This window comes from Pelobates fuscus, chromosome 1 (genome assembly GCF_036172605.1).
Source record: "Pelobates fuscus isolate aPelFus1 chromosome 1, aPelFus1.pri, whole genome shotgun sequence".
Taxonomy (NCBI): domain Eukaryota; kingdom Metazoa; phylum Chordata; class Amphibia; order Anura; family Pelobatidae; genus Pelobates; species Pelobates fuscus.
This window is the reverse complement of record NC_086317.1, coordinates 491134908-491153124: the sequence shown is the minus strand read 5'-3', so window position 1 is coordinate 491153124 and position 18217 is coordinate 491134908. Positions and strand designations below refer to the sequence as shown.

General features: G+C 45.1%; 1 protein-coding gene across 1 annotated transcript; it reads left to right on the top strand.

Annotated features, from left to right (window-relative positions):
- Positions 1 to 1908: 1908 nt before the first annotated feature.
- LOC134586147 (olfactory receptor 56B1-like) lies at positions 1909 to 2877 on the top strand. The gene has a single exon (XM_063441656.1). The coding sequence runs from the start codon at positions 1927 to 1929 to the stop codon at positions 2875 to 2877; it is 951 nt and encodes a 316-aa protein (XP_063297726.1). The 5' UTR covers positions 1909 to 1926.
- Positions 2878 to 18217: the final 15340 nt, after the last annotated feature.

Genomic DNA, 18217 nt, shown 5'->3' with positions numbered 1-18217 from the left:
AGCAGGCATTGCTGCACGAGAGGGATACTCCCACTAAAATGGACGGTTAAGTGGATTATCCCCTCGTGTAGCAAAACCGACAATTCACATAAAAATCTGTAATTTGTACAATATTCATCTCTTTTACACGAACAGCCGTTCGGTAGATAGCTGGGGTCTGCGGGTACATTTCGTGAGAATACCGCTCAGATCCCAGCTAAACCAACCGAACGCCGCACGAAATACACTTAACCATCGAGTTCGGTTTGAAACTACCGAACGCCGATGGGGAACACAATGCGATGTGAGCGGAACTCCCGAACGCTCTGGAAGTCCAGCGGTGTTCGTGTCATCGAGTAGCCGTTTTTAGTTCCAGGCACTCGACGACCAATCACCGGTGAAGAAACAAAGGATCCAAGATGGCCGACCGCCGCATGATCGGTAGTCGAACGGCGGCCACCTAGGAGAGCCTTTAATTACCGATTGCAACATTGTTGCAATCGGTTAACAAGCGCCACACGTCCCTTAATGGGTGGGCTATCAGGGGGGTCCGTATTCGTTTCACGAACAGCCCGGATATTCGTTGTTCGTGAAACGAAGTATCTGGATGCTAGCTGCTTTCGGCTGCTAACACACGAATCCCAATGGCCACAGAAGACAAGCAAAGTTATATACAGAATACAGCATAGAATGCAGACAACCTTTTAACATGAACAGTCCAGAAGTGGCTAGGTTTGCCACAATAGCTATTTACTAACCCTGTATATCTGGGATACAGCTTGGCTATTTACTAACCCTGTATATCTGGGATACAGCTCGGCTCTTTATGAACCCAGTATAACTGAGCTATAGCTCATATCTTTAGTAAGAAATACACATAGAGAGATCTGGCCAGAGGCTATAAGCAGGAGAGATGTTTGTAGTGACTTTCAAACAACTGTATCCTAAAGGTTATTGTCTATTTGACTGAAGTGGTGGAAGCCTTGGGGTATGTGTTTGGGCCCCAGGAATTGGGCACTAGGTTTATGCTACCTTTTAACTAATCCATCCCTGTACATTGGCATCCCTTAACTATCCTTGTCTCTACAGTCATATTTAACCACATTCCAATACCAACACCGACTGATGATAACTCTTACACATGGTTAGCCCCTGGAGATGACCACGTAATTGTATACTCTTCCTACAAGGAATTCCTTCTTTATCTCAAGACCAAAAACAGCCAAAAACAAGGGTTACACCAGAGTTTTCCATTCCTGGAATCCTGATTACCCTCCCAAGAGGACACCAAAAATGCTGACTGAGAAATGATACTACCAAATTAAAGCATTTTATGTTCCTAATATGTCTATGAATGATGAATAAAGAAAAAGAAAATCTGTCTTTTCACATAACTGTGTTTTAACGTTTAATGTTTGGCTATTTTATCGTACATTTACTTGCCAGCTTTAGACTCCATGTTTCAAATTAATATTATGTTAAAATGTTCAGCAAAACAAACCCAGGTCGCTGCATTGACACTCTCTATAGCCATCAACTCCACAGATATTATCTAACAGCCACCCTTTCTTACTACGTGTGTTGAACCACCACCACCACTTGTCCTGTTGTTCTCGGCCCTGTAGGAGTCCCTGGGGTCTCCCTCGCTCTCCTGCCACCCTTTGTATTCTGAAAGGAGCCAACACAAAGCAACAAAATGCAGTTACACACAACAGCAGGGCCAGAGACCGCGGAAATTCAATAAACTCTATGCAAGTTTGTAGCTGTGTGTTTTATACAATATAAGTATATAAATCATTCACTAATCAGATTAATCTACTGTTTGTTTTTTAAATTTAATCCCACCAATTTATTTCAAAGTTGTAATACAAATAAAAAAATACCAATTATTAAACAAATTCCCTTTTTTTCTTCCAGAGTAGATTTACTTCTTTGCATTCCAAAACTATGAATGAGGAGACTTCAAACAAAACCATACCCTTTTCTCACACAGATTTCACCCTCTTTGGATTCCCAGGGATCCTGACATCCAGATATCTCCTGGCCATTCCATTTTTCTCAGTATATCTGCTGATTCTGTTGGGTAACTTTCTGGTCATCTACAGGATCTGGGTGGAAAGCAGCCTCCAGTCGCCCATGTACACTCTAATATCTCTTCTCTTTGCTGTCAACATCTCCTGTACCACTGCCATTGTGCCCAACGTGTTAATGTCTTTATTATTTGGATTTAATGGGATTTCACTTACTGGCTGTCTGCTCCAGATGTTTTATATGTATACAGCTGTCATGTTTGAGTCCAATGTTCTTTTGGTGATGGCTTTGGACAGGTACGTGGCTATCTGCAAACCATTGCAATATCATGACATTATGACCAGGGGCCTTCTGCTCCAGCTCTCCATCTTTGGGGTCATTGAGTGTAGTCTCTTTGCCTCTCCAATAATTATTGTGGCTTCACAAGTGCAATACTGCCAATCTAACACCATTCTAAATTTTGCGTGTGAAAATATGGTGCTCCTCAACCTTGGATGTGGAGATGTGGACAGAAAACACATAGTAGGACTTATGGTGAGAATCATAGTCACGATGATCGATATCACCATTCTCCTGGTTTCCTATTCTAAGATTCTGTACACTGCTCTGCAAATTATTACTGGGAAAGCCAGAAACAAGACCTTGCACACCTGTGGCACACATCTGTCAGTAGTCATTCTGAACTATTCATGTGGTTTATTGTCTTCTATCTCATACAGGTTGGACATATCAGTTGACATTCAGAACCTCACTAGTGCCATATACTACCTGTTCCCAGCTTTGATCCACCCTGTGATTTATGGATTCCGAATGAAGGAAATCAAAGCGAGCTTACTAAAATCATGGAGAATTAAACAATCTACATAGAACAGTCCTACACGCCAGTGATGGCTGGTAACATTTTAAGATAATGGGGATCCAGTATTCACCTTCATAATTTAACTCTGCCCACTTTCTATTGAAACTCCACCTTCTGATCTTTTGTACGTATATTAAATGTTAAAATACTGGATATAGGGACACTATTGCATCTACAGCTTGTTGTACATTATACAGCTCATTTTATAGTATAGAACTTATTGTATTTGTTGTGGTTAGTATAATCATTACCTTCAGGCTTTTTGCTGAGAAAATGCTGTGATTACATTACAGCCTAGGGATACCTCCAGTCAGGGCCGCCATCAGAAATTTTGGGGCCCCTAACACAGCTCAAGGTCTGGGCCCCCCTACAAGCCCGCCCACAGGGCCCGCCTCCAAATCCCGCCCACAGGAATACACACACACTAACAGATACAAATACTGAAACAGACATACACACATGCATAGGGAGATACTGACACACACACACATATACATGCAGACATACATACTGACAAACATACATATACATACACATACTGCATACTGAAATATACATACATACATACTGACAGTCATACATACATACATACACACACACACACACACACTGGCATACATATATACACTGGCATGCATGCATACATACATACACTGGCATATATACATGCATACATGCATGCATACACACACTGGTATACATACACTGGCATACATACGCTGGCATACATACATACATACATACACTGGCATACATACATGCATACACTGGCATACATACATACACCGGCTGGCATACATACATACACTGGCTGGCATACATACATAGTCATACATACATACATACATACACTGGCATACATACATACATATATACACTGGCATACATACACTGGCATACATACATATATACACTGGCATACATACACTGGCATACACACATATATACACTGGCATGCACACACACACTGGCATGCATACACTGGCATACACACATATATACACTGGCATACACACATACACTGGCATACACACACACTGGCATACATACACACACTGGCATACACACATACACTGGCATACACACATACACTGGCATACACACATACATACATACTGAAAGGGTTATTGCTGTAATGGACTCAACTCCCCTCGGTTCTCGATCCCTCGGTCACCAAAATCAACGTTGATGGAGAATCAACGATGCTTTGACAAGATTTCTCAAATGAGTATATTTCAGAGCTAGCTTTTATACACAGTTTGTTACATAAGCAGTGAGATTTATCGTTTCCTTGTAATTAATAGTACATACTAGTCTGACAATAGAAAGATAAGCATTTGAATAAAGTCTGGGCAAGAATATCCTGAGATCGGACTGGGCAAGAACATCCTGAGATTGAGCACATCCTCTAGAAGGAAGACCCTATTGTTTAAGTCTTGCCACAGTTAGCATAATTATGTCATACGTTATTTTAAAGCATACAAAGCAAAAAGATTTTAACTGTTTCATATCCTTTCAGAAGGCACACACAGTGCTGGGACTGGGGGATCATTTCCAGAAGGCACACACAGTGCGGGGACTGGGGGAAACATTTCCAGAAGGCACACACAGTGCTAGACAGAGAAAGAAAGAGGGCGTATACCGCGCCTATTAGTTTATATATGCAAAAAATACATACATGTATCCTTGGATATTCCAATTAATCGTAACCTCAAAAAAGAAATTAAGATAAAAAATAATAGTGCAATACAGTAAATGTTATCTTAAAAGTAGGTAGTTAATAACTATGTACAGTCCACTCACATGGAGATGAGCTATAACAGAGCTCTGCTGTGAAACACTTGGACGGTACAATCCCCGTCTTTGGATTTGCAGTAGTTGCCACAGATGTTCTCAGGGTGCAATGTGCGTAGATGGTATAAAAGAAAGATAGCAGCAATATGGTGAAGTAAGTACCAATAATATAATAGATAATAAATAGTATTGTACTTACAATTTCCAGAGCATGTGACCTGCTCTAGTGTAAACAGCTTAGGTGGTATAATCCCCACCAAGGATATACAGGATACCAGGAAATAAAAATAGTACACACACTGCATACACATACATTTAAAAGAAATTGCAGCTGTTTTTTACATTTCAAAGTTGGGGAGGGGGTGCCAAATAAAGGAACCGCCCCGGGTGCCAAATTCTCCAGGTACGCCCCTGTATAGAGGGGAGCCATGTTACTCTGTATATAGAGAGGAGCCATGTTTACACTGTATATAGAGGGAGCCATGTTACTCTGTATATAGAGGGGAGCCATGTTACTCTGTATATAGAGGGAGCCATGTTACTCTGTATATAGAGAGGAGCCATGTTTACACTGTATATAGAGGGAGCCATGTTACTCTGTATATAGAGAGGAGCCATGTTTACACGGTATATAGAGGGAAGCCATGTTACTCTGTATATAGAGAGGAGCCATGTTTACCCTGTATATAGAGGGGAGCCATGTTACTCTGTATATAGAGGGAGCCATGTTATTCTGTATATAGAGGGAGCCATGTTTACACGGTATATAGAGGGAAGCCATGTTACTCTGTATACAGAGGGAGCCATGTTACTCTGTATATAGAGGGGAGTCATATTACTCTGTATATAGAGAGGAGCCATGTTTACACTGTATATAGAGGGAGCCATGTTATTCTGTATATAGAGGGAGCCATGTTTACACGGTATATAGAGGGGAGCCATGTTACTCTGTATTTAGAGGGAGCCATGTTATTCTGTATATAGAAGGAGCCATGTTACTCTGTATATAGAAGGAGCCATGTTACTCTGTATATAGAGAGGAGCCATGTTTACACTGTATATAGAGGGAGCCATGTTACTCTCTATATAGAGAGGAGCCATGTTTACACTGTATATAGAGGGGAGTCATTTTACTCTGTATATAGAGGGAACCATGTTATTCTGTATATAGAGGGAGCCATGTTTACACGGTATATAGAGGGAAGCCATGTTACTCTGTATATAGAGAGGAGCCATGTTTACACTGTATATAGAGGGAGCCATGTTACTCTGTATATAGAGGGAGCCATGTTACTCTGTATATAGAGGGAGCCATGTTACTCTGTATATAGAGGGAGCCATGTTACACTGTATATAGAGGGGAGCCATGTTACTCTGTATTTAGAGGGAGCCATGTTATTCTGTTTATAGAGGGAGCCATGTTTACACGGTATAAAGAGGGAAGCCATGTTACTCTGTATATAGAGGGATCCATGTTACTCTGTATATAGAGGGATCCATGTTACTCTGTATATAGAGGGGAGCCATGTTACTCTGTATATAGAGAGGAGCCATCTTTACACTGTATATAGAGGGAGCCATGTTACTCTGTATATAGAGAGGAGCCATGTTTACACTGTATATAGAGGGGAGTCATGTTACTCTGTATATAGAGGGAACCATGTTATTCTGTATATAGAGGGAGCCATGTTATTCTGTATATAGAGGGAGCCATGTTTACACAGTATATAGAGGGAAGCCATGTTACTCTGTATATAGAGAGGAGCCATGTTTACACTGTATATAGAGGGAGCCATGTTACTCTGTATATAGAGGGAGCCATGTTACTCTGTATATAGAGGGAGCCATGTTACTCTGTATATAGAGGGAGCCATGTTACACTGTATATAGAGGGGAGCCATGTTACTCTGTATTTAGAGGGAGCCATGTTATTCTGTATATAGAGGGAGCCATGTTTACACTGTATAAAGAGGGAAGCCATGTTACTCTGTATATAGAGGGATCCATGTTACTCTGTATATAGAGGGGAGCCATGTTACTCTGTATATAGAGAGGAGCCATGTTTACACTGTATATAGAGGGAGCCATGTTACTCTGTATATAGAGAGGAGCCATGTTTACACTGTATATAGAGGGGAGCCATGTTACTCTGTATATAGAGGGAGCCATGCTATTCTGTATATAGAGGGAGCCATGTTTACACGGTATATAGAGGGAAGCCATGTTACTCTGTATATAGAGGGAGCCATGTTATTCTGTATATAGAGGGAGCCATGTTTACACGGTATATAGAGGGAAGCCATGTTACTCTGTATATAGAGAGGAGACATGTTTACACGGTATATAGAGGGAGCCATGTTTACACGGTATATAGAGGGAAGCCATGTTACTCTGTATATAGAGGGAGCCATGTTATTCTGTATATAGAGGGAGCCATGTTTACACTGTATATAGAGGGAGCCATGTTACTCTGTATATAGAGGGGATCCATGCTACTCTGTATATAGAGGGAGCCATGTTGCTCTGTATATAGAGAGGAGTCATGTTTACACTGTATATAGAGGGAGCCATGTTACTCTTTATATAGAGGGAGCCATGTTTACACGGTATATAGAGGGAAGCCATGTTACTCTGTATATAGAGAGGAGCCATGTTTACACGGTATATAGAGGGAGCCATGTTTACACGGTATATAGAGGGAAGCCATGTTACTCTGTATATAGAGGGAGCCATGTTATTCTGTATATAGTGGGAGCCATGTTTACACGGTATATAGAGGGAAGCCATGTTACTCTGTATATAGAGAGGAGCCATGTTTACACGGTATATAGAGGGAGCCATGTTTACACGGTATATAGAGGGGAGCCATGTTACTCTGTATATAGAGGGAGCCATGTTACTCTCTATAGGGAGGGGAGCCATGTTACTCTGTATATAGAGGGAGCCATGTTACTCTGTATATAAAGAGGAGCCATGTTTACACAGTATATAGAACGAAGTCATGTTACTCTGTATATAGAGGGGATCCATGCTACTCTGTATATAGAGGGAGCCATGTTGCTCTGTATATAGAGAGGAGTCATGTTTACACTGTATATAGAGGGAGCCATGTTACTCTTTATATAGAGGGAGCCATGTTTACACGGTATATAGAGGGAAGCCATGTTACTCTGTATATAGAGAGGAGCCATGTTTACACGGTATATAGAGGGAGCCATGTTTACACGGTATATAGAGGGAAGCCATGTTACTCTGTATATAGAGGGAGCCATGTTATTCTGTATATAGTGGGAGCCATGTTTACACGGTATATAGAGGGAAGCCATGTTACTCTGTATATAGAGAGGAGCCATGTTTACACGGTATATAGAGGGAGCCATGTTTACACGGTATATAGAGGGGAGCCATGTTACTCTGTATATAGAGGGAGCCATGTTACTCTCTATAGGGAGGGGAGCCATGTTACTCTGTATATAGAGGGAGCCATGTTACTCTGTATATAGAGGGGAGCCATGTTACACTGTATATAGAGGGAGCCATGTTTACACAGTATATAGAGGGAAGTCATGTTACTCTGTATATAGAGGGAGCCATGTTTACACTGTATATAGAGGAAAGCCATGTTACTCTGTATATAGAGAGGAGCCATGTTTACACGGTATATAGAGGGAAGCCATGTTACTCTGTATATAGAGAGGAGCCATGTTTACACGGTATATAGAGGGAGCCATGTTATTCTGTATATAGAGAGGAGCCATGTTTACACGGTATATAGAGGGAAGCCATGTTACATAGAGGGAGCCATGTATATAGAGGGAGCCATGTTACTCTGTAACATGGCTTCCCTCTATATACCGTGTAAACATGGCTCCTCTCTGTAACGGACCGTTTCAGCATAAAAGGGGAAAAATCAGTTTAGGCGATAATCCCCTTTTCCATAGACCAGCAGCTACTATAAGCACCAACTTCCCGAACTCCCAAACTGCACAAATTCACCAACTCTCGAACAGCAGACACACGAACCCTGGAAGCAGCCGAACAGGAAAAGCAATACGAACAACTTACACTCCTGGCAGTCGGCATACAGTCCCCTTTCCCCCCAAGAAAGAGACACACTCCAGCTTCAGGGTTAAATAGCAACAACACTGATTTATTCACACACAGGCTTATATGAGATTCTCCCATGCAAGGGAGGGGTTTACAGTACACCAATCCAGTTTAAGGTACAACCCACACATCTCCTCCCTCCAACATATCTGTTAACACAATTAACAGGGACATAGTTTTACCCAAGTTTTGGATGTACCCTAAATACTTGGGGTACATCCACAAATCCAATATCTCCAGATAGCCCTAGTCTGGAGGAACAACATACGTTAAAATCAGCCCATTCGGATAAAGGATTCGGGGGTTATGGGACTTTAAAGTATTGACCGACCGCATGGGTAAAGTATCCGAAAACAGTTCCATGCATTTTGGCCCTGCGGTCGGTCACAAACAAGGGAAAAGAAACAGGCGAATTGCCTGTGTTATAGAGCCTGGAGAGGGTTTGAATGAATTCCCTTGTTTTTGGGGTTCTTTCTACCGAACGGCGGGCCATTCGGTAGTTTCCATACTAATTTCTGGAAGTATGGAGGTCTCAGCGGTGTTTGCCTAGTCGAGTGTCCGATTTTAGTTCCAGACACTCGACGGCAAAACACCGCTGTTCGGTAGTTTAAGATGGCCGCCGCCACGTGTTAGTTTCCCGAATGGCGGCCACCCAGAGGACAAAGAATATATTACACTGATTGCCAATTACCCGTTTGCAACATTGTTGCAACCGGTAATTGGAGGCACACTTATTCCTGGGTGGTCTGGTTGTTCGGTAGTTTCACTCAATATACTGAAGGGAGTGATTCTACCGAATAATCAGATGAATGCTGCATATATATATAACCCAGGTTAACTGCACACATAAATGCATACATGACATTAAAGGATTAAAGGCAGGATTACTGTACTACGCTCCACAGTCTTAAAGGTACAGTATCCCAAAAGTCCCAATAGGTCCACGGATGGCCCTTAAAGGCCCAGTAGCAGTAATATAGATTATTACATGCCCAAATATAGTTTTTATAGTACAATATGTCCAGGGGCCATAGTCGCAGGGCAGGAGGCTAGCAACCAGGCTTCTCCAGTTCACAGTGGCGAAGTTGGTTTCACCACACTCTCTATATACAGAGTAACATGGCTTCCCTCTATATACTCTCTATAGAGAGGAGCCATGTTTACACTGTATATAGAGGGAGTCATGTTACGCTGTATATATAAGGGAGCCATGTTACTCTGTATATAGAGGGAGCCATGTTACTATCTGAGGTGGTTAACTATGATTGGCCCTGGCATGTTTGTTAGTCTGGCCTGCATGGTTGTCTGGCATGAATAAAAGTAGCATGTTTCAACTGTATTAGTAGTTAGACTAGTTTGCACTAAAACATGTGCAAATGGGGAGTTTGCGGTTGTGCTTATGGACTGTTTGTGGCTGTTTGCGGTGCGTTAAACGGGGAGTTTGGTCTGTCACTGTGAAGCGGGCGTAACCCTTACACTACCTGATCGATACAACATCATACCTGATATTTTAAAGCACGTTATTCCAAACAATTTAGGAATGTTAGGTGATTTATGCCTGTAACGGATCCTTACAAGTCCCTGGTAACTGTGAAGCAAACAAGGGAATTACAGTTTAAACCTCTATTCATTTCATTGTTTCCTGTTCGCATGATTTAAGTGATTCCACAGTGTAAAATATAAGAGGATTCGAAAGAATAAACCGTTCGCATGATTCAGTACGAATTCCGTGTGTAAAGTATAGGTGGCCGCCATTTCGGGACTTTTACACGTGTTCGCGGCCATCTTGTGCACGAACAGCGGTATTTGCCTGTAAACGCATGGAACTGAAAACGGATACCCAAACAGGCGAATACCACTGAGTCCTCCAGACCTCCGTAAATTCGTACTAAAACTACCGAACGTCCCACCATTCGGTAGTTATGCTTAACCATCTATGGGGATTTCAGCGACCACCGAGATTCGTATGGATGACCAGGTTTTCGGATCTTTTTACCGTGCGAACGGAGACCGACCGCAAGGCCAAAACTCATGGAACTAATTTCGGCTAGTTGGTCTGTGCGGTCGGTCAAAACTTTAGAACTCTGTATCTCCCGAACTATACATCCGAATGGGCTGATTTTTGGACATATTGTTCCCCTGAAGGAGAGCTATCCAGCGGATTTAAAGCTGTACCCCCTGTTTTTGGGGTACATCCAGAACTTGTGTAAAAATGTGGACATTTTAATTATGTTATGTGGTTATCTGAGGGGAGGAGACGTGGGGGTGTTACCATACGTATTATTGGTTGTTTTCATCCTCCCCCTGGGAGTGTCCTGTATGTATCTGTTCCTAATAAAAAGCAGGCTGGGTGTTCCAGTCCTCAGTTCATCTTGACCCTTCAAAACGTAGCCTCGTCTCGTTCTTGGAAGGGGATTATTTGGGAAGATTACTCTGCTCCTGTTTACAGCTGAACCTGACTCTCTCTGGATATCGTGGATGGGATTGTACCAGCTTTACTTCTCCACAGCAGCTTGCAGGGAAAAGGACGTCTCCAGCGGCAGATACCCTCTCAATACCTGGGTAGCCGTTACATTGGTTGGCAGCGGTGGGATGGTCCTTTCATCCAAGGAGCAAGCCCTGAATGGAGACACAGTATGCCAAGCTAAAAAGGCCCACATTGAAAGATCTATTGGAGAGTCGTGGTAGGAGCGCCAGTAACAGACCACGGAGAGAGCTGATAGCAGACCTACTGGAGCTAGATGAGATGGATAGGTCCATGGAAGTCACTGAGCCCATGGCACCCGTCAGCGAGGACGATGAGATTACTGCAATTGTACGGCGGAGATTATCTTTATACCCAGCCACGTCCGTGGAGCTAATAAACCAACTGATCCGAGAAACAAGGGAAGAAATACAAACTAAGAAGGAGCAAGACACGGCACTGGTAAGGGCTAACCAGCCTATTACACATACAGTTCCTACTCCTACACACAACGCTGCAGTAAAGAAAATTCCATTTACTGCTTTTAAAACCTTTGTGGAAAGTGAAGAAGAAATTGACAGTTATTTGGCAGACTTTGAAAGGCAGTGCTTCCTACACCAAGTACCACCAGAGCAATGGGTCACTATTTTGGCTGGGAAGCTATCAGGAAAAGCAAATGAGGCTTTTCGAGCACTGACTACAGAGGAGATTGCACAGTACCAAATAGTAAAAGAGGCACTACTCCGCCGGTACGCGGTAACCCCAGAGACATACCGTCGCCGCTTCCGGGAGTCCAAAAAGAAAGCTGTGGACTCCCACATGGAATGGGCTAATAGGTTACAGCGAGTGGCATAACACTGGATGCAAGGCTGCAACGCTAGCACGGGAGAAGAAGTATTACAACTGTTTTTATTGGAACACTTCTTCCAAGGTGTATCTGCTGACTTGCAGGATTGGGTAAGGGACAGACGCCCTAGCAATTTAAAGGAGGCAGCTCAGCTGGCAGATGAGTACGCCGAAAGTAGGAGAGTAAGCCAAAATACCCCAAGGCCAGCTATCAAAGTGGAGCAACGGCCCCCGGCTGCCTCGTCTCGACCAGAGTTCCGAGCTCCCATACCACCAGGGCCAGCTCGGCCTCAAGGACACAACAACTACCCCCGAGACTCGCATAGGATCACCTGTCACCGGTGCAACAACCCTGGACATATCGCAAGGTATTGCCCGCTAGGACCAGCCGCTAATAATAATTGGAGGCGCAACTCCACAGAGAACAACACCACACGTACCTCTGCTGCCCACTGTGTAGAGGCCGAAATGGGCCCCGAGGAATGCTTGGGCATTTTGTATGAGGCAGATCCGATACAAGCCGCCTCGCCAGATAATCGCCAGCACCATAGGCAAGAGGTACGCGTGAATGGACAAATAGCCCAAGGATTGAGAGATACGGGGGCTACCATTACTTTGGTGCAGCGACACTTGGTAAAGCCAGAGCATTTGGCCAAACACACCGTTGCTGTCCGTGTTGCAGGGGGGGCTGTATTTCGTTTACCCACAGCCCGGGTACACTTGGACTGGGGGGTTGGGTCAGGAAAGACCACGGTGGGCATCATGGATAATCTACCTGCTGAGGTCGTCTTGGGTAACGATATTGGCCCTCTGACTTCAGCCTACTTGCCCACCACAGATGCAGCTTGCCCCGTAACCACCCGAGCCCAGAGCAGGCTTACCGATGACGCCACCACAGGCCAGGAGACCCAGGTAAGCAACACACAGACACGTAGGTCACACATAAGGGAGAAGCCATTAACTTGGGACACCCCAGAAGAGTTTGGGAGGGAGACTAGAGAGGACCCCACCCTGCAGACGTACCGGGAGATAGCCGCTAGTGGGGGGGATGAGCATGAACGTTTTGTATGGGAACATGACAGGTTATACCGACTGACTGTGAGTAGGAAGAAGGGCTGTGCCCCTTCACAGAAACGCCAACTAGTGGTACCCAGAAAGTACCGGTTGTAGCTTCTCCGAATTGGCCATGATATTCCCCTAGCAGGACATTTGGGGGGTAACCGCACAACCTATCGGATCGCCCAGACCTTCTTCTGGCCGGGGATTTCCAAGGATGTGCGGCGCTACTGCAGTACCTGCGACATATGCCAGAGGGTAGGGAAGAGAGGGGATCACCCTAAAGCTCGACTGTCACCTATGCCCATAATCGAGGAACCGTTTAGCCGGGTGGCAGTCGACCTGGTGGGGCCCCTACCTAACCCTAGCCCATCCGGTAAGAAATATATACTCACTGTGGTGGACTACGCTACCCGCTACCCGGAAGCCGTCGCCCTGACAAATATTCAGGCCGACACTGTCGCCAGTGCCTTAGTGGGGATATTCACTAGAGTAGGTTTTCCCCGAGAAATACTATCTGACAGGGGGACTCAATTTACCGCAGATCTGACCCAACAGTTATGGAAGGTCTGCGGTATTCAAAACCTCCTCAGCTCACCCTACCACCCCCAGACGAACGGTCTCTGCGAGCGCTTTAATGGTACCTTGAAACAGTTGCTGAGGACCTTTACCGCGGAATACAGAGACTGGGAACGATTCTTGCCACACCTCTTGTTTGCATATCGAGAGGTGCCGCAGGAATCCACTGGGTTCTCCCCGTTCGAACTGCTCTACGGAAGAAGGGTACGAGGTCCCCTCGACCTCATCCGGGAGCATTGGGAAGGGGAGATGGAATCTGAAGGGATCCCTATTGTACCGTATGTTCTGGAGATGCGGGACCGCATGGAGCAGTTGGCCCGGATGGCACGGGACCATCTCCATGCGGCCCAGGGTCGACAGAAGCGTTGGTATGATAGGGGCGCCCGACAGAGAACCTTCCAGGTGGGTCAGAAAGTGCTGGTACTTAGACCGGTAAAGGGAAATAAACTCCAGACATCCTGGCAGGGCCCTTACAAAGTAGTAGCGCAGATCTGCGACACTACTTATGTGATTGCCAGCAATAAAGATGAGAGAATCCAGAAAACCTTTCATGTAAATTTACTAAAAGAATACCAAGAGAGGCCAGAGGATATTGCCGCTATATGCATTTCTGCTACCGAGGACCCCGACAGCCTACCTATCCCAGACCTGTTAGCACCCAGAAAATCCCCTAGCTTACTGGACACCATCCAACTAGGGGAGCGGCTAACCGCAGCCGAAAAGGGCCAACTTAGACAGTTGATAATGGAAAAGAAATTAACGTTCGCTCAGGAACCAGGGTACACCACGCTAGCGACCCACCATGTCGAGACCCCAGGACAAGTACCCCTTAGGCAGACCCCATATCGAATCCCTGAGGCAGTCAGGGGAGAAATGAAGAAGGAAGTACAAGAGATGCTAAGGTTAGGAGTCATAGAGCCATCTGACAGCCCCTGGGCTTCACCCGTAGTCCTAGTACCCAAAAAGGACGGAGCTACTAGATTTTGTGTAGACTATAGGCGACTCAATGACCGTACCGTGACAGATGCGTACCCCATGCCCCGAGTGGACAAACTATTAGACCGCATTGCCAGGGGGAGGTATCTGACCACCATTGATCTATGCAAGGGATACTGGCAGATCCCCCTGGCCAAGGAGGCTATCCCCAAGTCGGCGTTTGTCACCCCATTTGGCCTGTACCAATTTAAGGTCATGCCATTTGGGATGAAGAACGCCCCAGCTACCTTTCAGCGCTTGGTGGATAGACTTCTTGATGGCTTCCAGGACTTTGCCTGCGCATACCTGGATGACATAGCGATCTATAGTGAAACATGGGGGGAACACTTGCGACATGTAGAGGCTGTACTGGATCAGATTCGGGCCGCAGGCCTGACTCTGAAACCAGAAAAATGTAACTTCGGCATGGCCGAAGTCCAATACCTGGGACACAGGGTAGGATGTGGGAAACAACGCCCGGAACCCGCTAAGATTGAGGCGGTAGCTAACTGGCCCACACCCCACACCAAGACGCAGGTATTGGCATTCCTAGGGACAGCAGGCTACTATAGGAAATTTGTCCCGGACTATAGTACTATCGCTAAACCCCTGACCGACTTAACGAAAAAGAACTTGCCTAGGGTAGTCCTGTGGTCTCCGGCCTGTGAGACAGCCTTTCAAGCCTTGAAAAATGCTCTGATCAATGCACCTGTTCTATCTGCCCCCGTTCCTAACAAAAGATTTGTCGTCCATACAGATGCATCCATGTATGGACTGGGGGCAGTTCTGAGCCAGATCGGAGAAGATGGGGGAGAACACCCTGTCGCGTATCTCAGCAGAAAACTATTGCCCAGAGAAGTGAGTTACGCGGCAGTGGAAAAAGAATGTTTAGCCCTAGTTTGGGCCCTAAAGAAACTTACACCCTACTTATATGGACAGGAGTTTACCCTGATCACCGATCATAACCCCCTGGTATGGCTGAACCGAGTAGCTGGAGACAATGGACGCTTACTAAGATGGAGCTTAGCACTACAGCCATATAATTTCTGCATTCAGTATCACCCGGGCCGCTTCAATGGAAACGCTGATGGATTATCCAGGCAAACGGAACTTTTACCGTAGCAGCAGACCGGACAGCCCCAAGTTGACCCGAAAAGGATCAATCCGGGTCTGCCGGAGTGTTCCACAAAAGGGGAGCAGTGTAACGGATCCTTACAAGTCCCTGGTAACTGTGAAGCAAACAAGGGAATTACAGTTTAAACCTCTATTCATTTCATTGTTTCCTGTTCGCATGATTTTAAGTGAATCCACAGTGTAAAATATAAGAGGATTCGAAAGAATAAACCGTTCGCATGATTCAGTACGAATTCCGTGTGTAAAGTATAGATGGCCGCCATTTCGGGACTTTTACACGTGTTCGCGGCCATCTTGTGCACGAACAGCGGTATTTGCCTGTAAACGCATGGAACTGAAAACGGATACCCAAACAGGCGAATACCGCTGAGTCCTCCAGACCTCCGTAAATTCGTACTAAAACTACCGAACGTCCCACCATTCGGTAGTTATGCTTAACCATCTATGGGGATTTCAGCGACCACCGAGATTCGTATGGATGACCAGGTTTTCGGATCTTTTTACCGTGCGAACGGAGACCGACCGCAAGGCCAAAACTCATGGAACTAATTTCGGCTAGTTGGTCTGTGCGGTCGGTCAAAACTTTAGAACTCTGTATCTCCCGAACTATACATCCGAATGGGCTGATTTTTGGACATATTGTTCCCCTGAAGGATATATTAAAGCTGTACCCCCTGTTTTTGGGGTACATCCAGAACTTGTGTAAAAATGTGGACATTTTAATTATGTTATGTGGTTATCTGAGGGGAGGAGACGTGGGGGTGTTACCATACGTATTATTGGTTGTTTTCATCCTCCCCCTGGGAGTGTCCTGTATGTATCTGTTCCTAATAAAAAGCAGGCTGGGTGTTCCAGTCCTCAGTTCATCTTGACCCTTCAAAACGTAGCCTCGTCTCGTTCTTGGAAGGGGATTATTTGGGAAGATTACTCTGCTCCTGTTTACAGCTGAACCTGACTCTCTCTGGATATCGTGAATGGGATTGTACCAGCTTTACTTCTCCACAGCAGCTTGCAGGGAAAAGGACGTCTCCAGCGGCAGATACCCTCTCAATACCTGGGTAGCCGTTACAATGCCCTTTATGGATTAAAACCAGACTCTGCATCAATTATGTAATTTTCCATGGGAGTTTTGCCATGGATCCCCCTCCGGCATGCCACAGTACAGGTGTTAGTCCCCTTGAAACAACTTTTCCATCACTATTGTGGCCAGAAAGAGTCCCTGTGGGTTTTAAAAATCACCTGCCCATTGAAGTCTATGGTGGTTCGCCCGGTTCGCCCGTTCGCAAACATTTGCGGAAGTTCGCGTTTGCCGTTCGCGAACCGAAAATGTTATGTTCGTGACATCACTATCAAACACTAAAACATGGCTTTCAATGCCTATTTCAAGATCATTTATAAATATGTTAAATAGAAGCGGTCCCAAAACAGAACCCTGAGGGCTACCACTTACCACTTTTGTCCAGCCTGAAAATTTTACATTAAAGACAACTCGTTGTGCTCTATCCTTAAGCCACCCAAGTACAAGAATATTCATCTAGACCAATTTTATTTTAGTTTGAAGACTAATCTTTCTGAGGAACCGTATCAAATGCCTTGGCAAAATCCAAGTAGATCACATCCACTGCAACACCCAGATCTATACTTCTACTTATTTCTTCATAGAATGCAATGTCGTCTAGTTACTTGGAGGGGAAAGGGCTAATCCCTGCTCCATCTTGTTCCAGTGTGGAGAATTCAGCGGGAAAAGCCCTTGTAAGGGCTAGAGCTCCCAGGACTGTGTGTCGTCCAGTCCCTGGGAGTGGATAGAGCCTGTTCCAGGACAAAGAGGCTCAAGCCATGGCGACTGGGGCAGAAGTGCCAAGGTTTTTCCTCTGCTCCAGCTAGAAAGCGTACCCTGGCGGAGGTACCCAGCCAGGTACAGGGAGCTCCGTTACAGAGACCCTTATGTGGAATTGTGATCGAACCGCCGCAGTTTGGTTGGGGTCTCGCGGTCTCCTACCCACCCTGACCTACGACGAGTCTCCAGGCTCCAGTGGGTGAACCTCTCTTCCTTCAGAGAGCGAAGCAGGAACAAGCTCTTAAAAGAGCTTAGTGATTATAGCCAGGGGAGTATACAGCATATAGCAATCCCCAGTGTAGATGCAGCTTTTTCCCCCACACATGTTGAGGGTAAAACAGGAACTCAGCAGTCTGAGGGTTTATTGTCTCTTATATACAGGTTTTCCCACAAGGTTACCACCCATGTGGACCTTGTGGTACACAGGATACAAAGTTACAAAATCAATCAGGACAGACTTGTACAGTTTAGACACTCCCAGACAATGTACACAACCCCTTCCCTCTGCCTGTGATACAATTAACAAACACAATGGGCTAACTTAATTACTCACAGG

Bases quoted from the DNA above. Each gene is read 5' to 3' on its own strand.
- LOC134586147 (XM_063441656.1), top strand. From the start codon at position 1,927: ATGAATGAGGAGACTTCAAACAAAACCATACCCTTTTCTCACACAGAT.